General features: G+C 43.5%; 2 protein-coding genes across 5 annotated transcripts in view; one reads left to right on the forward strand and one right to left on the reverse strand.

Moving 5' to 3' along the window:
• The first annotated feature begins 2,194 nt into the window (after window positions 1-2,194).
• On the forward strand, window positions 2,195-16,660 carry srebf1 (sterol regulatory element binding transcription factor 1). Of its 4 annotated transcripts, XM_029438031.1 has the most exons (20): window positions 2,195-2,527; window positions 4,271-4,857; window positions 4,906-5,053; window positions 6,706-6,875; window positions 6,984-7,121; window positions 7,241-7,459; window positions 7,584-7,698; window positions 7,942-8,099; window positions 8,296-8,515; window positions 9,095-9,279; window positions 9,443-9,704; window positions 10,006-10,172; window positions 10,475-10,643; window positions 10,737-10,845; window positions 11,026-11,135; window positions 12,001-12,133; window positions 12,280-12,445; window positions 13,313-13,519; window positions 14,072-14,183; window positions 14,836-16,660. In XM_029438031.1, the coding sequence occupies exons 1-20, from the start codon at window positions 2,422-2,424 to the stop codon at window positions 15,054-15,056; spliced, it is 3,702 nt and encodes a 1,233-aa protein (XP_029293891.1). In that variant the 5' UTR covers window positions 2,195-2,421; the 3' UTR covers window positions 15,057-16,660. The 4 variants fall into 4 exon arrangements, with proteins under 4 accessions (XP_029293891.1, XP_029293892.1, XP_029293889.1 ...); XM_029438032.1 differs by having other exon boundaries at window positions 4,230-5,053; XM_029438029.1 differs by having other exon boundaries at window positions 4,271-5,053.
• Window positions 16,661-17,032: 372 nt separating this feature from the next.
• The window catches only part of rai1 (retinoic acid induced 1), a 53,987-nt gene continuing 43,673 nt past the window's right edge, over window positions 17,033-27,346 (reverse strand). The window contains exons 2-5 of the mRNA XM_029438028.1: window positions 22,681-27,346; window positions 22,381-22,474; window positions 21,249-21,298; window positions 17,033-18,754 (exon numbers count right to left, since the gene is read on the reverse strand). The exon at window positions 22,681-27,346 is cut by the window's right edge and continues 1,951 nt beyond it. Of these exons, the coding sequence (XP_029293888.1) occupies window positions 18,746-18,754; window positions 21,249-21,298; window positions 22,381-22,474; window positions 22,681-27,346 (4,819 nt within the window). The 3' untranslated portion in view covers window positions 17,033-18,745. The remainder of the gene's footprint in view (window positions 18,755-21,248; window positions 21,299-22,380; window positions 22,475-22,680) is intronic.

Raw genomic sequence — 27,346 nt, forward strand, 5'->3', positions numbered from 1 at the left:
ACTGTACAGGCCACTCATTGTCACATGAGCCTTTCACCCCCTCCCACATGTTGGTTCATGGACATTAATCCACTCTGCCCCAATAGACTGGCACATAACATGTAAACAAATCTTAACACACAGTTTTTATTTTAATTTCATTTAGGTCGTTTTCAAATTATACACCTCAAATAAAACTTTCAAAAATAATAAGTCATTACTTTTGATGTAGTGACAAACGCTCAAAAGCTTAATTGCTTAATGCTCCTTCCCTCTTTACATTGATTATTTTAATTCTCATTAAATGTATACACTGTAAAATGAAAGAAAGAAGCAAAACCAAATATATGTATATTATATATACCTAAAAGTCCCAAACAGCAATTATTATTCACTAGTGTTCATACTTCAGTTTTATATTTGTTAATCACCTTATTTTGTTAATATATTTTTTTATATATATTTTTCTATTAAATGTATTACAAATTTTAATTTCCTTTTCAAAACTATTCCACAAATTAACAAATTTTACTGTTTACATCTTTGTTTTGCATTTGTTCTATTTTTTGTTTTGGTAAACATGTAAATTCCTCTCAGTTCGTACTCTTCTGGATACAGCCTGGAAGCTTCTTATTTTTACTTTAAACATTAAGTTTGCAGTTTGAAAGTCCACCAAATCTCTAAATTTGAGAGCATGTGAGTTTATAAATAATGTGTTGGTTGGTTCATGATAATCGGCTACGTTTACAATTCTTATAGCTCTCTTCTAAAGCATAAACATTTGATTTGTATTTCCCCAAACCTCCACACAACGTATAGAACTATATAGACTTTGCCTTCTTCAGTTGCTTGTGGAGCATCACTGGATAATTTCCCAAATCAAGTGAATAAGACGTGCACCTTTTACACAAACACACCGCATCACCAACAATAGCAGGCTTGCTGACAGGCTGATAACATTACTCTACTCCACTACTACTGACAACAACTTTGCAGGGCTAGGTCAGTGACCTATTTCCCCAGCATGCTTTTGTGGGATTCCCCTTTGTGTTCAGTGTGTTCACATTAAAGTTTTAATTTAGCTGATGCTGATCTATAAATAAAGTTTGCCTTGCCAATTGTTTACATCATCAATAATGTATGTGTTGTTTACTGAAAGAAGCCACACTTTAGAAAATTAATTAAATGTATAACTGTACTGAGGGAATGGCTTTTGGTATTTCTTTTTATATTTCTTAGGCCAAAAATGACAATTAGCCTTATTTCTTATTCTTTAGGTCACCTGTATCCCTCAGGTTATTTCCCTGCTGCGAAGATAGAAACACATGATGTAATCACTTAGACACAGATATGTGACGTCAGATCACCCCACTCGGCTGCTGGGCTACTCATTGGTCGGTTTCGCTGGTTCCACAGGAGGAGCCGCTGCTGCGAGTCAGACAAACTTGTCTTTTAGTAGCTCACGCCCGCTCGGCTCTCATTGGCTGTTGAGGGCAAGCCTATAATAAACACATCCATGCTGTTTCCCTCAAAATACATAGTTTGGTGAAATATGTGCCTGATATTAACATGGATGTACAGGGCTGGGATGAAGAGCACGGGCTGATTAATTATTATATAAAACGTATTACATGTATACACAGTAGATAATATTTTTGAAATGCTTTAAATTAGACCCGTATTATGTAGCCATTATACCAGTTTGTTTGGGAACATTAATAATCATGTCTCATTGTACCTTAATTGTACTTTTAGTTGTGGTTGCTTTTGTACATTAAAAACACAGGATATGCTTATATGATATGAAGCAGTACTATACTACTAATCGACACAGTAGTATCAAACATAGCTTTATGTTGACGAACTACAACATTAAAATGCTGTCACTGTGCTTTTACTTTTGATATTTGCTAATAATACTTTTACTTTTTGTACTTTTACTTAAGTAACATTTTAAATTCAGGATATTGTATTTTAGGACTTTGTTTTTTCTACTTTCACTTAAGTAAAGAGTCTGATTACTTTTTCCACTTCTGCATATACTCCACATGCGGCTGTCACCTCATCAGTCAAAAAACCAAAACAACCCTGAGAAACAGGGGACGTGGGAATCCAGTGCAAAGGCAGTGATTGGCTGGCGCGCCTGTCAACCACCATTGGCTAGGTGGGTTCTTCTGGCTGCCGCCGTAAGCACGTTAGTACTGAATGAGCTCCAGTGTTTGGCTTGCTTTGACAAGTTTCCCTGGATGATCATGGGGGTAGGAGTGAGTAGTTAGTTGACACATCAATAAAAAAGTTGCAGCTCACGTTGTGCGTGTTTCAGGTTGTCTCGGGATCTGACGTTTTGGCAAATGTAGGGACGGGATAAGTTTCCCATTTTTCCCTCTGAGCGATTCTACAGCCAGTCAAGTCTACATTGGGAAGCCAGACACAAGAGTAAAGATGAACAGCTTGTCTTTTGACGATCCTTCGTTGGATAATCTGGATCCAACACTGTCGCTTAATGACCCCAACGATATTGACACGGCCCTCTTAAGCGACATTGATGGTAAGAAAATAAAACGGTGTTTGTTAGCTAAACTAGTCGTGTTTAACGTTTGCAGCTAAACCAACAACATTGCCTGCAATTTAACATTGACAATACCTCCTGCATGCCATGTGCGTTGAGTTGACTTGCCTCATGGGTTTCACATCTAATGTTTAGTCTAAATGTCTAATTTCTACCAACATAAAGCTTTACCAGTGACCAATTTAAAGGTTTCAGCTCACATCGTAGCTTTCATCAGCCATTAGTAGCTAGACTAGGTCTCATTTAGCTAGCTAACATTCTTTGGAGGTTTGCTGAGGTGATAATATAATAGGTGGTCTTGTTTACCGTGTTGTTTCTTACTCATAATCTTATCGAACAACAAGAGTGATCGATTATTAGAGCGGGGTACCTCTGCTAATAGGAGAGGCTAACGTGCAGCTAAATGGTCGCGAGTGCGCCCCGCCCCCAGACAGGGGTTACTATCGTTCATTCCTCCTTGCTGGGTTCACGCCGCCTCAGTTGACCGATTTACCAATTATTAGGGTTTTTTCAAGAAATAATAGTATTAATATTATTATAACAATGCACTCTATTGACACATTTTGTACTATTTTTTTTGTTGAAAACACGTGCTTATTTACGTTTACAGTAACAGCCATGTACAATTTTTTTTTAATTAAAAACGTGCGTATATAAATACTGGCGTATCAATTCAACAGTTTTGTTATGGTCCTATTCTCATCACTCGTTTCATGTAATGTTAGTAAGGTACATGACATTTATCAGTAGTGTAATATTCTAAGATTTTCCAGAGACAGATATTATAATATATGTTTTGTGGTAATATCTAAAGTGTATTTGTGCGAGGCGTAAACAGTAGTAGGAAAGCACATCCTGCAGGCATGCTCGTCATCTTGCTAAATTTGACCGACAGTAACCCTCGGTGATGCTGCACGATGGTAACCTCGCGCGCAGCCACAGACAGCGCTCGCTCTCTTTCCTGTCTTGGGCTGATCGGCATAGCAAGGCTCTGAGACGCGCTCTGATTGGTCAAGAGCGATCACCTCATACAAAACACTGGACTATAAATCCAGGGTGCTGCGTTTCACTGCAGACACAACATATACTCAGTGTCAGTTTTGTTTTGCAATATATTCCTCTTGAGCCCCATAAGATAAAAATTGGAGACATAAAAATATTTTTGTCAGTTTGGCATCTTTTCTCTCATCATTTCTCATTAATTTCAAATCATTATCCTTTAAACCACAGCAGTTTATATGGATTCCCTTTCATTTATTTTTACAAATGCACTTTTTGAATTTTGAATGTTTTATATTTTATTTATATTTAAGTTTGACATTCTGACATGAGCTGATCCCGCACTGCTATAGCTTTGTTAAATGTACGGTACATCCTTCATTCATGAAGTTATTTTTACACAGTGATGATAGTATTTTGCAACATTACTATTGCATTCTGTAGCTTACCTTACCTGTCTGATCTCTTTATAGCATAAGCAATGTACATGTGGGTTGATGCATAAAACTAGCGGTATAGATCCAGTTTGCTACTGATAGTTTATTTTTAGTACAACGATTTTTAGTACAATTTTTAGCAAGAATTTGTTTCTCAACAAATGCCCAGGTCTTATGAATTTGAAACTGGTTCCAATTCAGAACAGCTGATTTCCAATTCTTATAAATTCTTCTACTTGATGTAGCAGTAGCAGTGATGGAGGCCCTGATTTCTCTCCCTCTTCAGACATGCTACAGCTCATCAGCAACCAGGATATGGAGTTTGGAGGACTGTTTGATAACCCTCCATACACAGGGCCTCCTCCCACCCAAGAGCTTCCTGGTTTGACCCAGTCCATCACCTTACCTACCCCTCCAACCACCATCACCACACCTCCATCTTCATCTTCCTCTTCCATCCTAAGCAGTAGCCCCCACCTGGATGCACTCCTGGGCCCTCCCATCATCCGTAGTTCCTCTACCCCAGACAAGGCCTTCCAGCCTCCCACCTTCCAGCAGTCCCCCCTGGCCCAGGTGCAAAACTCCACACAAAGGCTGAAGCCGGCCTCCCCGCCGCAGGCCCAGAGCCTCAGACCGCCCCAGGTGGAGCAGCCTCAACCCATTCTCAGCCCGTCTGCCCTGGTCCTGGCTGCTTCACCTCATGGCTCGCCAGTACCGATCCCAGCTTTCAGCTCCACGCCCCAGACCCTCTTCACCTCGCCAGCCCCCCAGACTCCGCCCCAGCCGCAGCTGCAGCCACAGCCCCAGCCCCAGCTGCAGCCACAGCCCCAGCCCCAGCTGCAGCCTCTGCTGCAGACCCAGACACAACTTCAGGTTCAGCCTCAGACACAACTTCAGGTTCAGCCTCAGACACAACTTCAGGTTCAGCCTCAGACACAACTTCAGGTTCAGCCTCAGACACAACTTCAGGTTCAGCCTCAGACACAACTTCAGGTTCAGCCTCAGACACAACTTCAGGTTCAGCCCCAGCAGATCCGGATCAACTACAGCAACCAGAACACCTACACAAGTAAGCTCTCTTTGATTGTGATGAATGATTATTCTAGTAACTACAGGGACTACTGTTTTGAGGGGCCTTTTATTTCTCTTACACTTTTTTGCTTAATGAAATCTTTGGGGCATACATGAATCAGCAGTTTCAGTTTTTATAGATAGGTAAATACCTCTATACATGGGGGGTTAGTAATAGTACATAGTGATAATAAATATTAAGTAAAAGAGACTTAGTTCAAATTAAATAATAATAATAATAATAATAATAAATTAAAAATAGAAAGATCAAGACAATATAAATAAATATTTAAATAAAATAAAGATGGCAATACTGATATAAAAAAATCTGTGAAAAGTAATTAATTAAAGTAAAGGTAAATAAATACAAATTCAATTTACAGTAAAAAAGAATAACAATACCATACTATATATATATATATATATTATATATATATATATATATATATATATATATTTATTTATTTATTTATTTATTTTTTCAAGGAAAGGTCTTACAGTCCTTCTCAATAATCGTATAAGATGTATAAAATGTTTTCCTGCATGCTTTACTGACTCTTGAGATGCAAAGTGAAGACTCCTTGGCTGTTCAGAAACACAGAAAACAAAAACCAACCCATGCAAACCCAAAGCATTATGTTTCAAACTTACCATCACTTAATACCCTAATGTAACCCCAGTGCCCAGCAAGGTGGCTCTTCACATGTATTGCATTTACCAAGGACACAAGGTTATTCAACCTCAGCTGAACCTATCCACGTGCTAATCTAATAGACTTTGCTCAGCCGTGTGAGAGTTTGTGAGGAAATATTTTATGTGGGAGAAAAGTTGTAAATTAAACATTGCTTCTATATTGTCTTAGATGCAATACATGTTTATTACTCCTTTTTAAAACTGCCCGATCCTTGTACTGACAGGTGATTGTAACTGCCAGCCCAGATGGAGCTGATAAGACACAAAAGGTGACTCACTGAATGATCGCTTATTTCCAGTGAGATTGTATTTCACCTGTTGACCTACATACCCATGAAAAAAGTTTACACAATGTCAAGTTTAGTTGCATTAATAACCAATACAAATATCTAATATATTTTCTTTTACCTTCATAAGCCAATCGCAGTATGTTTTACTACCAATTCAGGCTTAGGACAAATGCTGGTGAAGACCTAAGCATTTGTGTTAATTTACAAAACATGAAACTTTCTTTTCAAGGATGTTAAAAGAAAATCACAAAAGTGTTTACAAACTGCCACATCACATCAGTAAAAAGAATACTGGATCTAATTAAACATTGCTTTTTAAAGCTGCTTTTGGATGATCTCATACATTGATACAATGCATTGGTTGGTCTATAATTTATTCTTGTATAATCTACAAAATTGCAGTAGAAGTTTGTTATTTAAATGCTGGAATCTGATGTCCCTCACATTTCTGAAATATTCAAAAGATTAACATTGTAAATGATACAGGGGTATTTTTGTTGCTGCAATAATTAGGGGAAAGCAATAAAGCAATTATTTCATGCACTGTAGAACTAGATTTGAAAGTTAAAATGTATTATGAAGTTGCTAAAAAGCAGGTAATGAGATTACAAATATACATGCTTGAATTAAGTTTAAAACACTTTTTGTGTGCACAACTATGTTTCAGCTGTCAGTCAAAGCAGTGTGAGCCAACCCACCACCATCTTGTCATGCTCGCCTCAAAGTGTTAAGCCAGTGACCATCCAGGCTCAGCTCCAAGGGCTGACCACCACTTCTCCCCTCCTAGCTACGTCAGTGAGCCCGCCAGTTCAAACCATCGCACCCAACATACAGCAGGTTAGCTTGAATGCACTTGTTCATGCATGTAAATGCTTGTTTGTGTTTTATGGAACCAAAGACAGAACTGTGTATCTATACTGTACTTGTGTGTGTGTGTCTTCTCAGGTGTTGCTGCAGCCCCAGTTCATCAAGGCGGAGTCTCTGCTGCTGACCACTCTGAAGCATGACCCCCGCATTGTCACAACTATGGCCTCTTCCACATCCCTGGCCACCACCACCCCAGTACAGAGTGCATCACTGCAGGTAGGTACATCATGTGCAACTCAATACTAAGATCATACAATGATCAAATAGGATTTTTACTCTGCATTCTTTAGGTAACTGTCTTCCTTATTTTCTGGCCCCCTTATTTACCTCTTCAGGCCTTTATGGGCGGTGGCACCATCCTGACCACGGTTCCCGTCATGATGGAGACTGACAAGCTGCCTATCAACCGCATCGCCATCAGCGGTAAGCCGATGTTCCAGCCACACAAGGGAGAGAAGCGCACAGCGCACAACGCCATCGAGAAGCGCTACCGCTCCTCTATTAATGACAAAATCCTCGAGCTCAAGGATCTGGTGGCCGGTGCTGAGGCCAAGGTAGAAACAAGTTTTTATTTAACTGCATTGCAATCTCTCCATCTCAAAGAAAAATCTGGCAATCGGCAACATTGAGAAGAGGAAGAAGCTAGTCTTATACATTTTTGTTTCTACTTTCTCATAGCTCAACAAGTCTGCAGTGCTGAGGAAAGCCATCGACTACATCCGTTACCTGCAGTCGACCAACCAGAAACTCAAACAGGAGAACATGGCTTTTAAAATGGCAGCCCAGAAAAACAGTACGTGCTTCTTTATTCCACAACAGCTTCTCTGCAATTTATTTCTATTCCTTGAAAGTAAGTCATTCAGTTGACCTTTTGTGATGCGGTCTATTGATAGCTACTGTTATCCTGAAATGACAGAAGTGAACATGATCGTCTATAGCCTCTAAGGTGGAATTGAAGGCTGAAGATGTCTTTACTTTTGCACCACTGATTGACCTTCTAACCGCTCTCCTCGTCTTTGCTTTCCTCTTTCTTCAGAGTCTCTCAAGGACTTGGTTGCCATGGAGGTTGATGGACCGGCTGATGTTAAGAACGAGCTGCCCACACCACCAGCTTCTGATGTGGGCTCCCCCACCTCTTTCTCACACTGTAGCAGTGACTCAGAGCCCGACAGTCCGATGGGCGAGGACACAAAGGTATGCAGCTTTGCATGATGCATACTGTATTTAGAATTATGGCAGAGGTTTGACAGTCAACAGGTTAAATCCTCAACCAATCACCACTGTCCTTCTATCAGAAGAATAACATATGTAGTTACTGTCTATGTCTACACTTTTGTCACATTGAGTTTGGCTAACGTAAATGTATCTCTCTGTTCTATCGTCAAATCAGCAGCCGAGTGTGGCTGTGTTAGACAAATCGGCAGCAGGAGGCAGCGCCGGCGGCATGTTGGACCGTTCCCGCATGGCGTTGTGCACCTTCACCTTTCTCTTCCTCTCCCTCAACCCTCTGGCCGCCCTGCTCTGCTCAGCCGGCAGCAGCTCGGCTGGAAGCTCAGCAGCCACTGCCACACATCACGCAGGAAGGAGCGTCCTGGGTGTGGATATCGCAGGTAAAATGAAGTCAGTAGGAGTGTCACAAATATGAGCTGTTTTGAAATTATAACAGGTTATGATTTAATGTAATGTAGTCTCATGAAAGTTTGGAAAATGCTTAATTTGAACCATTACGTTTTCAAGGTTAAGAATATGCTTGAATTCGAATATAGTCCTTGAAAAATGCTTGTTATTCAACATAATCAACTTCACAATCACTAATGTAAAGTAAAAATCCTTAAAGATTTGGAATGAAACAATCACGCTGTATATTTGTTTGTTGTCTCCCTTCGTCTCACACCATGCGGAGCGGACTGGAGCTAGCTTAGCATTAATCGTGATCAAAACATACAATCAAAGCTAATATGAACAGCTGGTAAAATCAACTACGTGATAATATACGTTGAGTCTGTGGGTATACGATAATTCAATAAACTATTGTTTATAGTAAACATTTTGACAATAAAGGCTTCGATAATCTGGACATTTCGGTTTCAGTACCTTTTTTTTTAAAGGTGCTTGATTTGTACTAAAAGCTGTACCAACCCCGTCTAAATTGAGACTTCAAAATGTTAAATGAAATGTGTTTTATGTAGCGGAATCGTGGGGCTGGATGGACTGGATGCTGCCAACTATACTGGTGTGGCTACTGAACGGTATTCTGGTGTCGGGGGTTCTGATCCGACTGTTGGTGTATGGAGAGCCTGTAACCAGACCTCACTCTGGATCCTCTGTCTTGTTCTGGAGGCACCGCAAGCAGGCTGACCTGGACCTAGCTAGGGTAGGTTAATTTTACTCTATACGAACGGATCACATTTAATGATCCTCATGGAGACATTTGATCATTTCTTAAAAGCAACATCACATTCCAAAAGAAAGATCTATACCCCCACACTCTTCCTGAGGAGTTACATTTTATCTGTGCTTCTTTCACCCTCCCCCAGGGAGATTTTGCCCAGGCCAGTCACAACCTGTGGACTTGTCTAAAGGCTCTTGGTCGTCCCTTACCCATCTCCCAGTTGGACCTGGCCTGTGCTGCGCTCTGGTCCCTGCTAAGGTTCTGCCTCCAGCGCCTCTGGGTGGGCCGCTGGCTGGCTGCCAGAGCTGGAGGGCTGCGATCTGATCAGCCACTGAAGGAGGACGCCTGCAAAAGCAGTCGTGACGCCGCCCTGGTTTACCACCGCCTGCACCAGCTTCACATGACAGGTCGGTTGGTGGGAAAAACCCTGTTTCTAAATGAAATCAGTGTTGGAGATTGAACACCTGTAATGACCTGTAACACGTCGGGTGGCATATTAAAGTGACAGAATCTCAGGTGATTAAAGCCCCGTCCCTCTTTCTTTGCTGCAACAGTCAGCTTAAAAGTCAAGCGTGCCGATTTAAAAAAAAAAAGAAAAAAGGTTTATTGGCTAAAGTTGCAAACACTTTTCATGATTATTGCATCACTGTTATTCTCCGTGAAATAGTGTATTTAACAATATATAAATATCATTTTTCTTGCTCACAGGTAAGCTGAATGGTAGCCACCTGTCAGCAGTGCACATGGCTCTAAGTGCGGTGAACCTGGCAGAGTGTGCTGGCTCCTGTCTGCCTGTAGCCAGTCTGGCTGAAGTCTACGTCTCTGCAGCTTTACGGGTCAAAGCCAGCATGCCAAGGATCCTACATTTTACCTCTGTAAGTCCCCTTAGTTTGCACATGCACAACCGTATGGTATAGTCATTTATATTGTGCAAATGTAATATTTAATGTAATTGTTTTTGCTTGACTGCTGTCAGAGTGAAGTACTTTTTCAAATGGAATACACTTAACAACCAGCAGTTTTGAGTTGACGTTTGGCTCATTTGTCTTCCATGTTTAATTACCATGGCACTTGCCAAAACCTCATTAGTAAACTATAAGCTGTGTAATTCCGTCCACATTCAATTTATGTAGAAAATGAGAGTAAAGTGAACTTTAGTTTTTTTTCATTCTGATAGCGTGTGTTCCTGAGCAGCGCCCGCCAGGCGTGCCTGTCATCCAGTGGCAGTGTGCCTCCAGCTATGCAGTGGCTGTGTCACCCACTAGGTCATCGCTTCTTTGTGGATGGGGATTGGGCTATTCGCAGCACTCCTAAAGAAAGCATCTACAGCCAGGCTGGTAATACTGGTAAGTGCAGAAAAAAACGTAGTACACTCTCCCTATTTTGTACATGCACACAATTGTATTTCTCACGTTAATGGTCTGTTGGTACTCTCGCAGTGGATCCTCTGGCCCAGGTGACTCAGGCGTTCAGGGAACACCTCCTGGAGAAGGCTTTGTACTGTGTGGCCCAGCCTCACGGAGAGAAAAGCCCCAGCCAGGGAGAGGGGTGAGAAAAAATACCCCCACTCTTCCAAATAAGTGTTTTTGATACTGTTCACCCAACTCTGTGTATACCATTCATACCTTTTTATTAGAATTTCATGGTTGATTTTACAATTTGACAATAAGTAGTAGTGATAATGGTAATAATTGTTGAAATTGAAATAGTGCGTGTGTCTCTCCTCAGGGAGTATGCTGATGCCCTGCAGTATCTCCAGCTGTTGATAAGTGCATCAGATGCGGCTGGTGCAACCTCCCAGTCCTTTGCCATCGGCTCCAACATGGCCACCGTGACCGGTAAGTTATCGTTGTCACTGTCATTTCTGTCAACTACACATGAAGAAGTTGCAAAGCAAGCACTGTAAAGACATTTGATCTTGAAAATGATGAGAAATGAGAGCAGTTTTTGAATGCCAGCCCAAAAACATCTTTTAAAACCTTGGTAACCAAACACTCGCTGACTAAGACTACTTCTGCTGCTTGAGTAAATCAACACATTGACGTGTAGATTTGGGCTCCTTCTCCCGCATCTTTCAGTCACTTGCCCCGACTGTGCGATTTCCTTAATGTGCTTGCAAAATAAGAAGCGGTGACATAAAGTTCCTTTTTACATTGTTGAGATTGATTAACATGATTTCCACTCAGTTGACTTGCACACTCCCACCACTTCCCTTTGTCCTCACTGATCACAGATTTGTGCGAAGGGGGCTAGATGAAAGTGAGGCATCCACTAGATTGCTTCATCTATCTTCAGTGCTGTCAAATCGGTGATCACCTTGAGAGGAGGGAGGAGGAAGAGGGGGGGGGGGGGTGTTCCTTTGCAGGGATTTTAATAGGAGACTTTTCTTGGCAGAGCCTCGTGTGCGTGTGTGTGTGTGTTCCCCAAATGATAAATGGAGTAGTTTTCCCTCATGAGGGAGTCGTCAAAATGGCTGCTTTCTCTCAGCATGTTGTGACTATGCCAGAGGGGAGAAACGGATTGATTCAAAGGTCAAAATACAGACTGTGTGTGTGTGTGTGTGTGTGTGTGTGTGTGTGTGTGTGTGTGTGTGTGTGTTCGCACTCTAATTCATGTTAAATGTGAAAGTGGACAGTGGGGGGGTTCAATTAATCGTTTGTCTGCGGGTGTATCACTTTTGACTGTTTTTGTTCCAATTTCCAGGCTGTGACCCCCACTCCAAATGGTGGTCCTCGGTTACCGTGGTGATCATCAATTGGCTCCAAGGAGATGACTCCGCGGCGGAGAGACTCTACCCGACTGTTGAACACCTGCCCCGCAGTCTGCAGAACGCAGAGTAAGTTGGACATATACACGCTGTAACTTCTGCAGCCAGCCTAAGAGTGTGTTGCATAACCTTTTGTCTGCAGAGGACACGCACACACGTACACTTCCACTGCTTTAACCTGTGTCCTCTGTCTCTCTGATCCCTCGCTCTGTCAGGAGTCTTCTGCCCAAGGCGTGTCTGAACACATTCAGGGCAGTGCGGGCTCTGCTGTCCAAGCCAGAAAACTGCCAGTTGAGTCTGAGCTACAGCGACAAGGCCAGCGCCCTGCTTCGAGACAGCCTCAACCTCGGACCACACTGCCACAGCTCTAGTTTAGACAAGGTGCATGCAATACACACGCACACACACACATACACACACACACACACACAGGCACACACACACACACACACACACACACACACACACACACAGGCACACGCACTTGCACTTGCAGAGTTGTGCTCATTAAAGTTAAGTTTTTATGAGGGCAACAGCATCTGCATTCAAAAATGCATACACACGAATGCACAGAGTGACAGACGTGTCCAAACAGGTGCGTGTATAAAATGGTAAACAAGAGAAAATCTCTCACACACACACACACACACCTCACAATACAAAGCCTCACACTTTACCACCGACTGCGAATCCCCCCCGTAGCAACTCCTCTGTGATTCGGCGGTGTCCTTCCCTCTGGCGCTCAGCAGATGGTGATGCTGGTAGATAGGTAGCTCGCAGTGTGTGCATGTCTACAGCCAGAGCTGTGGTGCATTGTAGTTGCATTGCATGTGTGTCTCAGCGGAGTGCAATGTTTCTGCAGTGCAACACAGAGCTGGGCCACTAACGGCAGATCACACATACACAGCGAGGATGGAAAATGGTCTTCAACTTTGAGTATAACGGGGCAATATCTCGGTGGGATATTATTGCATTAAGCATTGAATGTTCATTTCTATGCATACAAATAATGACGCATCATTTTACTGTGTACGTTAACATTATAAAGTAATTACCAAGTCAGGTTACGCCCAGACATATTTGAGAATGGTAGCTGAAAAGTTGCGTGTCGTACGGTTAAATATAACACATTGCTCACATCTCAGTATGCAGGTCATCAGTCAGTGAAGTTAATGTGCTGCAGTTTGAGGCATCAGTGACTTTCATTGCAGTTAAAATGAATCCTAATCTTTCCATTTCATTCTCTAGGTTGTCCAGTTGCTCTTGTGTGATCTCCTGTTGGTTATGAGGACCAACGTCTGGCGTCTACAGCAGCAGGGGGCCGGTCCGCCGGGGTCGGGGTCGTTGGGTACCAGCGGGGTCCACCAGGCCTCCCCACCGGAGCTCCAAGGCTTTCAGCAAGATCTCAGCTCCTTACGCAAACTGGCACACAGCTTTAGGCCTGCAATGCGAAGAGTACGTACTGCATTTTAGTCTTGTAGCTCATGCAAGTTCCTAGACTTTACTAATCTTATTTCCTCTCAGTCTAACACACAAGCAGACATCAGAACACAACATGATTGACAGACACAAAGCAAGATAAACACACCAATGCAGCTCCTTTTTGTTGGTGTGTTTTCATTGTCAAAACCATGCCTTAAAATCCTCATATACCGCCATGTAGAAGATCAACGCACAGGCATCAAGACACATTCTTACGTGCTGCACATACCTGGAATGGCAAACTGTCAGCCAAAATGGCAACACATTAAAAGAAGCACATAGCATGTATACATCCAAATGCTTCCTGTGCACATATTTGCAGGCAGTCCACGATACAATTCTCTGTGGAAATTAGCTGGGAGGTGTTGCAACACACACACACCCACACACACACACACCCACCCCTGAGGCAAAGTGTTTAGCAGTGTTGTTCACAATGCAAAGTCTCTCTGAGGTAGAGCTGAATATTCTGTATGAGTCATCATCCCTCCTCCTCCTCATTACTCTCCCTCCATCTCTTTCCAGTTGTTCCTTCATGAAGCTACAGCCAGGCTGATGGCGGGGGCCAGTCCCACCCGCACACATCAGCTCCTGGATCGCTCGCTGCGACGCAGGGCAACGCCCGGAGCCAAGACAGGTGTGTGTGGGGAAAAAACTCTTGTTTTTATTTTGTCATCCACTCCATACAAGTCATTCTGTCTGCGGGCAGAATCGCTTTACTGCCTTGTTGCTCTTGATGTTTTGAATTTCTGTGTTTTTTTGTCCACAAACCTTAATTTCTTCAGATGGGATCATTTCTAGTAATTGCTCTATTTTCTGTTTATGTATTGCCTATTAAAAATCATGAATGTGGCCGCATCATTTCTGACAGAAGAGATGAGTTCAGGCTTTCAGCATCTGTTGGGGTTTCTGTGTTTTGAGTATAAATTAGGCAATATGAGGCTTTGATAACATCATAATTGTACATTGTTTTTATGAGTTATATTAGTGCCGTATCGAGCTCTAATTAATTTGCATTTAAGTAGTTAAAAAGAATAAAATATTTAAAACTTGCAGATAAACTTTAACGGTGGATGCTGCTCTTCTCCAAGCATCGTTTTTAGATGTGTTTTTTTAAAACAACTTTTTAAATAAGAGCTGAGAGACACTGAATGGATCTAATCAGCTTCTCATATATTTTGCAGAATTGTTCACAACACTTAATCCCATTTGATAATTAAACAAGAAGCCGCTGCAGTCTTCATCCGAAATTACCACGGTAACGACCTTCTTCGTGTTTTTGTGTGCAGAGGAGTGCGAGACGCAGCCAGGCCAGCGGGAGCAGGCTGAGGCTGTGATGCTGGCGTGTCGCTACCTTCCTCCCTCCTTTCTGTCGGCTCCCGGCCAAAGGGTGGGCATGCTGGCGGACGCAGCCCGCACCCTGGAGAAGCTGGGAGACAAGAGGACCCTCCACGACTGCCAGCAAATGATCATCAAGCTGGGCAGCGGCACCACCGTCACCAACAGCTAGAGAGAAGAGAGGTGGGGGAGGGGCTGAGACACATGCATGGAGACTGTATATAGAAACATCTCTGAGATTCAAAAACACAGACGGAGAGAAAAGACACCCCCACAGAGACACAACCAAACAGACTCTGGCATTGTTGGTGTTCAGCGATTGAGCACATTTATTAAACTATCAAGATTCATATCAAACTCGACAGGTTTTCTTCATGGACTGTCCCTCCCACCACCCCAACCCCACTTTGGCAAGCGCTTGTAGAGTTCACACTCTTGTTGCTATGGATAATTACCAGAATAAAGGTAGCATTTCTAGCGCTTCACGAGCTGAATCCCCTCGTGAGAATGCGTTGCAGTGCCACAGTTTGGCCACAGAGAGGAGCCATCATGTCCTCTGTGATTGTGTGCGTGTGTGTGCGTGTGTGTGTGTGTGTGTGTGTGTGTGTGTGTGTGTGTGTGTGTGTGTGTGTGTGTGTGTGTGTGTGTGTGTGTGTGTGTGTGTGTGTGTAGAGATATTTGCCCTGCAGTTATTCAGTCCCACCCTAAACCTTTCCACATAAATGCACCTTAGGCAGGAGTGCTCAGTGGGTTGGAATGGTGGGCTGCCCTGATTGGCCGCAGAGTGAGGTGTCTCTTGTTCGTAGGAGGAACAAGTGGACCGTGGGCTCGTTCAGTGGGAAACCACCGCAGGTTGTTCAAATAGTGTTAAAGTTGATTTGTATCATATTTTTACCGGTTGATAATCTGAGGAGAGGTGACCCACTGTTCTGGCTCTCTGTCTTTATCTGCACTAGCCCTGCAAGGCTGATTTCAATGAGATAAGTAATAATGTGGCTCTATGAAGTTATTTTCATAGAGGTCAATTTTTTTGTTTTGCTGTGTACATATTTTAAAATGTATTTATAATCTGTATGAACATGGATTAAGCAGTATTTTGCATAAGCAGAGTGATAAATGCTTATTTTCTTTCCCTAAAACCTGTTTTATTTGGTAGCTTTTGACCAGGCCCAAATGATGAGTTACTGTAATGTGTTGCCATGGCCATGAGTGTCAAAATGGACAAGGTATCAAGTTATTTGCATCACATTGTCAATATTGACCTTTTGCACTGTATGCAACTATGATTTTAAAATGAAAATAACAAAAAACTGGCAGCGTCATCAACAAACAACTCGGTCTATGACGTGAAACTTTGGCACGTGTTCAACATGTTACATAATGCAGCCAATTTCAAAATAATTCTTCTTCTTTTTTCCAAAGAGGGCCTGTAGTGAATCTTCTGGTTTTCTTTTTTAGCTCCATTATAAAGAGCAACATTTGCTCTTTCAGTCATTATGGTTTCATACTCCTAGAGAACCACCGTTTATTGATTTCTTTTTTAGAGGACTGTAAAAGATAAACTTCGGCATGTGTTTTTGTCCCAGAACGAGTGTTTTTTTATAGTGCGTCACTTATGTGAAAGACTGAAAGACGTTGGATTGAGATGAATGAGAGACAGCCATGTCTAAAGGTATTATTCATGTGTCCTTTTTGAATGACATATTTTCATCTCTTCCTTGTTCTTTGGTTTCATCCTTCTATGATGTAAATATTAAAGCATTTTGTAAAGAAGAATACAGAGTTTCCTGTGGTGCTTTCCATTTGAATAGGGCTAATGTTGTTTAATACCACATGCTAATGAGAATAATAGATAGAATTAAAAGCTTCACCAAACTAATAAATAATTTGGTTATTCTGTAATTAATTTAATTGTTTTTGAAAGCTAAGACCAAAAGTTAATTGATATCAGTAATAGTTTAACTAACGTGCTTTCTTAAATACCGGATTGTTTAGAGTAGGTTTTAATTTTTCTAATTTGAATGCGTAACATTTTTTGAAATATGACTTAATAACTTTTGACTCATCATGTGACACAATCTGCTAATCCAAATTGTGTGTCCAGTGTGTTGATGTCAGTGCACATTCAGTAAAGACAAAAGAGCAGGCATTGGTCATAGCAGCATTTAAAGGTGCTGGTATATTTAACATTGGCGTTACAAAAAACATTTCAAACAAAGTGATGCTGTGTCATCGATTCCAAACAAAAAGACATGAAAATCAATAAAACGGCATGCTCCAATTTATGACAAGTGACATTCCCAAAAAAGGTCGTTATTTTTTTCATCAATGGATTCTTTTAATAACATTTTTATAAGCAATAACATATTCCATTTTATAGAAAATAAACATCTCTAGGAAATACTATACACAATTATATTAGTACATCACATCTTACATTTAAACAGCATCAAATACTTATATACACCATTAAATAATGAGCTTCATAAAAGAGAACGTTTGGTGTGGCGTTTTTGCACTTTCTTTTATGCTCTAATACTTAAATATGTCTCCTTTTGATATGACCAGTTCCTAAACTGACACCCTGTACAGGGCAATGTTACATAGCATGGAAGAGTGAAAGGCTACATTTGAGATACACAGACAGACGGGTGAATTGAATGTATATCTTTCTGCATTGTTGTGGTAGGTGAAATAATCATACATCATGGCAATGTTTAACAGTAATACTTCTGAACTGTACATAGATATGAAGTGAGATGACCTGACTCCCAGTTGGACCCTTGGAGCCCTGATCTGCAACCTGTCGAGTGATGATGGCGGCGTCTACTGTACATATTGAATGTGCACACAGTTGAAATGGAGTAACACTCTTAAACAGAGTTGTCTTTCTTTTTTTTTTATTTCTTTTTATTTCTGAATTACAACAAAGCCTGACATATACCAAGGGTGACGCAATGATGTCGTATAGTCATAATGCACATCAAAATACATCTCCGAAGATAAGAGCGTTATATTAAAATACTGAGTCCATTATTTTTTCTTAACTCTTCAATATCAGAATATTTAGAACCTGCAAAGCACATCATGTACAGTTTCCTTTTTTGTTTCATTTTGTCTCTTGTTTTAAACACAAATGCACACAATGAGATAGTACATCCAGTGGTTGGCGGCAGCAACTGCGGCTGCGGTGGCGGTGGCGGCGGCGGCGGCTGCTGCTGCTGCGACATTGATGCAATGACATCTTGAATTGGAGATGAATTTCTTCACTCGCACATAATGCCCAAACACACTGATGGTGTGGCTGTAGAATGACATTGTGATTATCACACACACACACACAGATGCACGCGCATACACAACTCTTGGCTCACAGACAAGGTGGCCAGAGGGAGGCTCCTGTCCAATCAGTGTCCGCCAGGTGTCTGAATATGATAGCAACCCATCCGAAGGCAGAACACACACACATTCCTCGCTCTGCATTTCAAACAGCCCCCCCTGCGCACTGGACTCTAGGCACACAGTCTCTAAAGCGCAGTATCCTGTTAAACAGTGCCGCTGCATTCTGCCTTCCAGTAAGGGGCTCAATTGAGAAAACACATTTCCGGGCCAGGTTCAGGGAGCAGCTATTCTCTGCGGAGCCATTCTCCCAGGGTTTGTAGTGCTCCTGCCTTCGCCTCAGAGAAGCCTTTTTACCCTCCCTAGGCCCACTGGCCGATGTGCCTGTCCGTCATCAGTCATCACCGTGTTTTTTAGGTATAGGTGGCTGTTAGGACAGCATCTTTGTTTGCCTTGCTGTATAGGTGACACCTGCCTGGCTGAGAGGTGGTGTTGGTGTTGGAGGTGGTGAACTGGAATATCTTATAGGTCCTGTAGAAAAATGGAAGATAGAAGGACATGTATTCAAGTCACAAACACAAAGAGAGGAAGAGAAGTATGAGTTGTGCCAGAGGTTTTGAGGTATTCCCTTAGTGACTGCTACATATAGCGCCACGACGGTACAGAATATGAGCCTTTTTGTTGAGTCTAAACTATTGTAAAAACTGTGCCGTATGTGTTTTTATGAACACAAAAGCTGCACTACATGTACGTCCAGGTATACTGCAGGTGGGAGCTCACATGTATGTGCTGTACATGCAGCTTTGTGAGTGTTTCTGTGCAGATCTGCAGACATGAAAGCGAGCTGGCTGCAGTGTGCAGGAGTGGAGAGATGGATGCAGCTGGCCAGTGAACCAGCTCCACTGTGAAAGACACAGCAGGAACGCCTACTAATTGCACTGGTGTGATGGTGGAACGTTTTCGTTCCCCTTATCCTCCTCTGCAGCCCCCCAGTATTTCCCGTTCACTCTCTTAGTCTTTCTCTCTGAACTGCCAGTTGCCCATCCTTATGGCCTGGACTCAGACCAGCAGCTTCACTCTCTGTTGTGTTTTATCTCTCCCTCTTTCTCCCTCTTCCTTTCCTCTCTTTCTGTTTATCTCCCTGAAGTAACTCTCATTCTTTTAAACCTTCAATCTCACTTGTTTTCTCTCAATTTCTCCATCAGTGTGTGCTGTTTGTCTCTCTTGCCCTTCTTTTCTCTTCCTATCCCTGTCTCTTTCATTCTGTCGTTCTCTGATGTAACTGCCCCCATTCGTCTTTTGTTCCCACTCAGCCGCAGCACAAAACTGTTTTTCTTTCTCCCTGCCTGTCTCTTTCCTGCTCAATATGTGCATACGTTTGTGAGCTTACAGGTAACCTGTTAATGAACCCGTGTGGATGCACAGTGTGTGTCCCCTAGCTGAGAGAAGCCACAGCTGAAGGCAACATGTGTGTGCGGTTTTATCGATATGTGTGTTCCAGCCCTGAAACCAAGTGATCACAGGCAGAGGGAGAATTTCAGAGGGGGACCCATGGATGGGGTGCTGTGTGTGTATGTGTGTGTGTGTGTACGTATGTGTCTGCTCTTCCCTTTGATTAGGCTGCTCAGTGTAAATTGGCGCGGCACAGACCCACACACACAGACCTTCAGATCCCTTAGCTGATGACAGCTCCGCCTCAGCCCGCTAACAACAATCTCTCTCTGTCTTGCCTTTCCTTTTTTTCTGTGTTTCACATACTCTATTTCTGCTACTCATACGTGGGAGTTGAGGTGAGGAGAGGCGAGGAGAGGAATAGAGAGGAGATGAGAGAGAAAGAAGGAGGAAGGGATGAGGAGGGATGAAGGGAGGACGACTGAAAAAATGGAGAAAAAAAAGAAGAGCTCGCGGAGATGAGAGGTGAACAGAGTGGGGGAGCTGAAAACAGCAGGGAGGCACACAAGCAAAATAAGGCAAAAAGAACCCGAGAAATAACAAGAGGAAGAAGGACAGAGAAAGGGTGGAGAGAGCATGTGGGGAGGATAGCAGGCAGTGATGCTGGGTGGGGTGTTTTGATCAGCAGCCAGCTTTTCATCCCTGTCAGTCTGCACAGAGGAGAACAGGAAAGGAAGAGGGGAAGAGGGAGAGAGGGAAAGAGAGATGCAGAGAGGGGAGGGAGGGAGGCTACTGCCACTGCTGCCTCAATGCACCGCTGCTCCCTGCTGAATGTCAGCATCTCTCCCTCTCTACTTCCCTCCCCCTCCCCTCTGCATTTGACCTTCCTCTCTTTGCTGCAGTGTAAACATGCCACCACTAGATGGCGTCTATCTTACAGAAAAGTTGACTGTGTAGTGGACTGCTTATATTAACACAAAAACTGTGACCCACTGTAATTGCAGTGTTCTGCAGTTATAGCAGTGGGTGTTGAGTGACAGTAATACACAATGGGCACATAACTGAGTGTTTACACAGCGACTGGTGGTTGATATGGGTTTAGCTTGCCAAGGTCATTGGGTACATATTGATTTGGTAACAAAATATCGGTCAGTCCAAGATGAGATCCTGGTCATCTTGGCAGGGGAGTAGATAGGGTACTTGATACAATGAACACCAACCTGAACCCTTGTGTTTCTTCCTCTGATTCTTTCTGTTTTACAAGAGCTGACAATTGTGTTTTCTGCTCTGCACTGTGTAATCTATCCAGCCATGGTGATGCTGCTTGTGACAGCAATGTGTGAACTATTCTGTGCTGGGGAGAGGGATGAGGGGGGAGAAAAAAAAATCTAAACGCAAATTGGTTCTTGGAGCAGACAAGCGATAAGTGGTTTAATATGAACATAAACCTATGCACACTTACTGTACATAAACATATATGAAAACACAAACGTCATCTCCATCCAACCCTCCCTCCTTTTTTCAATGCATGAGTCACTATCCAGTAATACTTTGGTGAAAGATTTTAAACCCTCAAAAAAGTATAATATAACAATTTATTCACTAGTTTTGAGGAATTGAGTCATTTTCTTACCTCGTGTTTAGGGCATTTGATGGAGAAGTCATCGTCATGGAATGTGCAGCCTACACAAGGAGAGAGAAAGCAAAGAACAGGAGAGAATAAGATTCAATGTTGCAGATAGACAATAACAATGAGTTAAAACAAATAGCCCCCCCCCCCTGAGAGAGAGAGAGAGAGAGAGAGAGAGAGAGAGAGAGAGAGAGAGAGAGAGAGAGAGAGAGAGAGAGAGAGAGAGAGAGAGAGAGAGAGAAAGAGATAGAGAGAGAGAGCATCAGAAGAAAGAGAGAGGCTGAGTGGATGGGTTGCGATACCGGCAGGCAGGTAGTCAGATATGGCTGGTGCACTCAGCAGGATTAAAAAGGGCCTCGCACTGCACCCTGTGCTGGCTAGGCAGACGTGGCAGGCCTTCTAATCCTCACACTGTACTTCCTTGGCATGAGGTAATGTAAGGGGAAGCCATACAATACATGTGCTGACACACAGACACTCACTTATATTGACAACAACGACCAAGGACACACACACACTAGAATTGAAGGGAACGTGGTTGTAAGATGCTCATAGGGAAGCATTTGAGCCAGCATTCAGGCAGGAAAGCACACACATCAATGCATGCAATCACACGCACACACACACACACACACACACACACATTCACATTCAGTCCCCAGACAGCAGAATGGATGGACGGAGCCACAGAGGTTGTGGTCAATAATGCACGTATACACACCCTCCTCCCTCTATCTCTTCCCCCTCTCCCTCTTGCACACTCCAGGGTCCCACTTTCCTCTCATCATTCCCTTTATTCAAGGCTCCCTGCCTCTTCTCCCTCCTTCCTTTCCTCTTTTGCTCTCCCCTAGCACTCTCAGACATCTTTTCTCGCACTCAACAATGTTACTTCTTGATGCATTTTCCTTCTCTCATTTCACCCACATCCATTTTCCCTCACCTCGCTCTCTTCCCTCTCCTTTCATTTATCTCCTTTATTCCTAACTTCCTTACTTGTTCCCCTACCTATTGCCCTCTAAACCCACGTTCAATTTCCCATTCCCAATTTCCCTCCTCATTTCTTCTCCTTCTCCCAGGCTTTTCTCCCCTTTTCATCCCATGTTATTCTCTTCCTTCTCTCGCTGTGGTCTCTTACCTATCTCTTTGGCGCAGACATAGTGGTATTTATGAGAGCAGCCTCTCCAACAGCAGCTGAGGGACGCCCCCACAATCTGGCACTTGTAGCAGCTCTGGGGTTAGTCAGACAGACGGACATATGGACCAAGACCAATAAAGAAAGAAACAAATTGACCGATAGAGGGACATAGAGATAGAGAAGAAGAAAAGGGGAAAAAATGTTGAAAGTTAACATCAATTTCTCAAAGAACCGTCTCTTAATTTACATAAGCATGCACACATTTCAGAATTGACTTCATGCTGATAATTGCTATCATACCGTTTGGGCTGAGTTGCTGGCAGCTTCCCTCAGTCCGTATAGCCTCCCTGCTACCATAATTACCCCCTTGGTCCAGATGGTACAGTTTTCATGGGCCCAGTGCTCCTTACTCTCTGCCTCTACTTGTAGCCTTTGGAAAACACTGTCACCCCCCTCTTGGTCACTTGAAGCCCCTGTGCTGACAGCCTGGAGCTGCTTCATCCTCCTGAACCTCTCTCGGAGAGTTAATCTTCGTGGACCACCCTCCTGACCCATTCTCTCGGTTCTTTCTGCCCGTCGGTAGTGCCAATAATGGTGCCTGCTACTACTGCTCTCTTGAGTGGATGCCTCTGTATTGCTCTCCTTTTCTGTGCTGCCCTTGCTCTCATTCTTTAAAGAGTTGCTTGGTTCGTCACTGCTGCTACTGTTGTTGTCATTGGTTTTCTGTGACTCTTCCCTGAGGGATTCTGTGTGCTCAATCGTCAAAATCTTCCGTGGAACGCCATCCTCTGTGTAGTAGGGTCCGCACAAATCACCTAGGTCTCTGTAATTTGCTGGCTTTCCACACAGACAACATGTAAGACACCTGTCAATTAGATTTCTTTTTACCAAGGGTCCCTGTAGCATGGCAGCAGTGTGTGGCACTACTTTTGCAACTGTGAAAGGATTTCTCATTCTGAGTATGCCTTTTTTTCTACGTCTCTGAAATATTACTGCATCCTCAGGCTTGTTGACTATGGCACACCAAGAAGAAAAGTCTCTTGAGTTGTTAATCCGTACATAAGGACAGAAAGACAGTTTGGAATTTTGATGGACTGGTTTGCGCCTGATTCTTTTCACAGAAATGATCTCAGTCTGTTTTTCTGATATTGTTACTACAGGACCCACAATACATGTCTCTGGTTTTTCACTCTTTTCCCTTTCCCTTCTTTCCATTTCTTCTTTTTCTCTCTCCTCTTTTTCAGCACCTTCACATCCTGCAGCCCTTACTACAGCCTCAATAACCTCCATGGCATCTTTCATCCCAGGTTTTGGCCCAGGCTTTTTGTGGACCTTCATTAGCTTGCCAGGAATCTGCTCTGATGAGGCTTTGCCTCGTTTTCTCTTAGTTGAATTTGTGGATGGTTTTCTGCCTCTCCTAGGTTTCTGAATGAGTTCTGTGCTGGTAACCTGAAGGGCTTCTGTAATCTCATCTGGGCTGATTGGCAGAGGTATTGTGGACTCTGTGGGGGTTACCTTCTCTTTTCCCATCTCCTGTTGTTGTTCTGCTGTTTCAATATGTGTCTCCACGACTGTTTCTGTTTCTTCTAGAGAGGCTTGACCTTTTCTCTTCTTTCTCTTCTGTTTTAGGTGCATCTCATGGTTGTTTTTAATGGCCCTTTGCTTGGCTAGCCTTGGTGTTGTAACTATTAGGCTTCCTGCTTCCAAGGCTACTACTGAGGCATCTGTGCTCTCCACCATGGCCCATCTCTTCCTTTTAGTTCTGGTGGACTTAGTGGAAGCAGAAGATATAGCTTCTGAGGCTTGTTGTGCCGACTTTCCTGGAGCCCTGACTTCTACTGGGGCCTCTATTGTGCTCCAAACCTTGTCAGTTTCAACATCCTGCTGTGTCCCTGGTGTAATGTGTTCTTGTCTTGTATCCATCTTATTTACAACCTCTTCTTCCACCCCTTGTCTCAATTCCTCTGGTGTTGATGCCCCTTGAATCACCTCATACTTTTCTCTTTCTTGTGTCATCTCCTCTTTTCTATCTGCTCCTTCGGGTTGTTTCACTCCTTCTTGTCTAGACTCTATGCTTTTCACTTCTCCCTCTATCATCTCAGTGCTATTTATAAGCATAGATTTCTCACCTTCCTTTAGGACATGTTGAGACAAAGCCTTGGCTGTCACATCTTCAGTTAGATTGCTGTCTATCTGGGGAATTAGGAGGTATTTCTTCGAGCTAGGAGATGTTATTTTCTGCACCATGGCCTCATATTTCTGTCCTCTGCCTTTGCGTGGTGGGAGAACTTTTGTTCTAGTTGGGCATTGAGGAGGCACCACAGGCACATCACTAGTGATGTCAGTTTCACTGATTTTGGGAGGAGTGTCTTTGGGAGGGGGAGTGACCACAGAGATTTTCTTGGGTGGCCCTCGCTTTCTTCTGGGGCCCCGGACACCCTTCTCTTTAGGTGTAGAGACAACCTGTTCCAGCGGAGGGGGTTGAGGTGGTAAAGGTTTTGGTTTGGGCTTTGGACCCCTCTTTTTCTTTACTGGTGTTGTAAAACGTTCTGGGCTAGGTTTCCGTTTCAATGGAAGTGATGTCTTTTCACCACATTGTTCAGTTGGGACTGCTGGGGCAAGTGGTGCGGATGGGTCTGCTGGAACATCTATGTTTTTGACTGTATTAGGAATGGGAGTTGGAGTTTGTTTCACAGTAACAGGCTCCTCTACTTTTGGAGAATCATCACTGGCTTTAATTTCTGTTAGTGTCTGGGGCAGAATATCTTCGCCTATGATCTTTGCTTTTTCTTTTGACAGTTTATCTTGCGAGGGCTTTCTGGATCTTAAGACCATGTTCTTACCCTCCTTCTCTGGTGCCTTAACCTCATGGTTTGCTTGTTTTTGTTCGTGGTTTACTGGTTTTATATCCTGGATTACTTGTGATATTGTATCTTTTGGGCTCTTCCTGCCCCTGCTTTGCAGTCCTATCAAAGGTTGAATGTTCTCTTCTTGTTGTACTAGCTTTGCTTTAGAAACTGAGCCTTTGGGGCGACCCACTGAGGCCTTGATGGGTGCAGTGTCATCCGCAGGCAAAACATCTTCAGGCTTGGGGCCAGGGTTAGGTCCTGGTTTTGAACCTGGCTTTAGAGCTGCTTTTGGACTAGTTTTTGGTCCAGGTTTTGACCCAGGTTTTGAACCTGATTTGGGTCCTGGTTTTCGTTTCACAGGAGTCTCAACTTTCAGTGGCAGCTCAGGTTCATTTAGCACAGGTTTTGTTCCTTGTTTAGGTCCAGGTTTGGTCCCGGGCTTTGGTCCAGGCTTCAGGCCAGGTTTAGGTCCTGATTTGACTCCTGGTTTTGTTCCATGTTTTGGCCCTGGTTTGAGCGCAGGCTTTGAACCTGATTTTGGGCCTGGTTTTCTTTTCACATGAGGTTCAACTTTGGGTGGCAAGTCTGGTGCATTGAATGAGCGAGTACACATTCTTGAACGAAAACCATCAGTTAGCATTTTGGGAGTCTGGCTCACAATAGATTCTCGATGAACTAGATCGATTTGATCTGAAAATAACACAGTTTTGCTGGGAGGCATGCAGGGCTTCTGTGTAGGCGAGGGGGCTCCTTCCTCTTCCTTTTCCCCCTCCCTCTCCAAGCTTAGCTGTCGCCTGATTCCCACAACTGAATGCATGATTCTTCTTCTGCCCCTGGCATGCTTGCGTCCAAATGCCCTCGGCTGAGCAGACGGGGCCACAGGTTCTGGCTTGGCCAAGGGGGTCACAGCACTGGCGCAGCTGATGCCCGGCTCCATGTCCTCATCACCTTTTTTGGGGGAGGGTGGAGTGTCTGCCCAGGAAGAGGCTGAGGGAAGTATCGACTTCCCTGGCAGCTGAGGAGAGTCTGGCTCCAACACTTTAGCATCAATGTGATCAATATGATCCCTGGTCTGAGCTTGAGATGTTGTCTTGTCATTGAGAGCTGAGAAGACTGGCATAGCAGACTGAGGCTGAGGAGCTGTGTCACCAATGGCTGACTCCCTTGCGGAAGCATCTGCGGCTGCTGTTGCTGCTGCTGCATTTGGATGGGCAGGCGCCCCTGCAGGCTCGTTGTCAGTATAGAGCTCAGTACTGTGACTATCTGTCCTGCTACAGAGATCTCCAGGAGGCCTCTCTTGCCCATCTCTGTTATTCATGTGCTCCTCAGTTGATGACATTTTCTCCCCCTCCCCTAGTTCCTCCCTAACCTCTGCAGATAGAGGAGGGGAAAGAGAAGCTTGTTGTTGTTTCTGTATTTCTTTTTCCTCCTCTTCATCTGCCTCCTCCTGTTCAATCCCCTCGTCCTCCCCCTCCTCTTCATCCTCCTCATCTCTGCTCTCTCTCTTGTCTGAGTTGCTCTCGTCCAAGGCCTCAACTTGGGGGGTGGGAGAGGTGTTCTCTGAGCTGTCCTCCTTCTCTGTAGAATATTGATCCTGTTCAAGGTCACCCCTTGAAATGAAAGGCAATGTTTTCACTGAGCTCTCAGATGCCGTTGGAGACTCAGATTTGAACGCCTCTGATTTCATCTCATGGCCAAAGTGTTCCTTGTGGCTGAAGTCAGAGAGAGCTGCTGGGGACTGTTCAACTGAGTCTCTTGCATCAGGGTCATATTTGCTCTGGACCTCTTGGTACACTGTCTCCTTATAGCAATAGCTTTTTTCTGTCACCCCTTTGTTTACTTTGCTGTAGAGAGCTGGGCATTTCTCTTCATCTGACCATTTCTCAAGATTCTCGTTAGATTTAGTTGTGTCTGAATCTCTCTCACAGTCTAGAGTTTTATCTGTTGACACCTCCTCTTTGTCAGTTGATTTTTCGGTCCAGGCTGATTCTTCAAAGTTCTCTTTGACAGGCTCATTAATATGCTGTATATCTGAAGGGGAGTCCCTTTCTTGTTTCATAGGACTGGGGATTGTAATGCTTGTAGGAGACCTCTCATCACCAATGCTCTTCACCGGA

The sequence above is a fragment of the Cottoperca gobio genome, chromosome 8 (assembly GCF_900634415.1).
Source record: "Cottoperca gobio chromosome 8, fCotGob3.1, whole genome shotgun sequence".
NCBI classification, from domain to species: domain Eukaryota; kingdom Metazoa; phylum Chordata; class Actinopteri; order Perciformes; family Bovichtidae; genus Cottoperca; species Cottoperca gobio.

Excerpts from the sequence above, each read along its gene's own strand:
- srebf1 (XM_029438029.1), top strand. The coding sequence starts at position 2,422 with ATGAACAGCTTGTCTTTTGACGATCCTTCGTTGGATAATCTGGATCCA. Across the intron at positions 5,054-6,705 it reads CAACCAGAACACCTACACAA|CTGTCAGTCAAAGCAGTGTG; the intron begins GTAAGCTCTCTT and ends ACTATGTTTCAG. Across the intron at positions 6,876-6,983 it reads TCGCACCCAACATACAGCAG|GTGTTGCTGCAGCCCCAGTT; the intron begins GTTAGCTTGAAT and ends GTGTCTTCTCAG.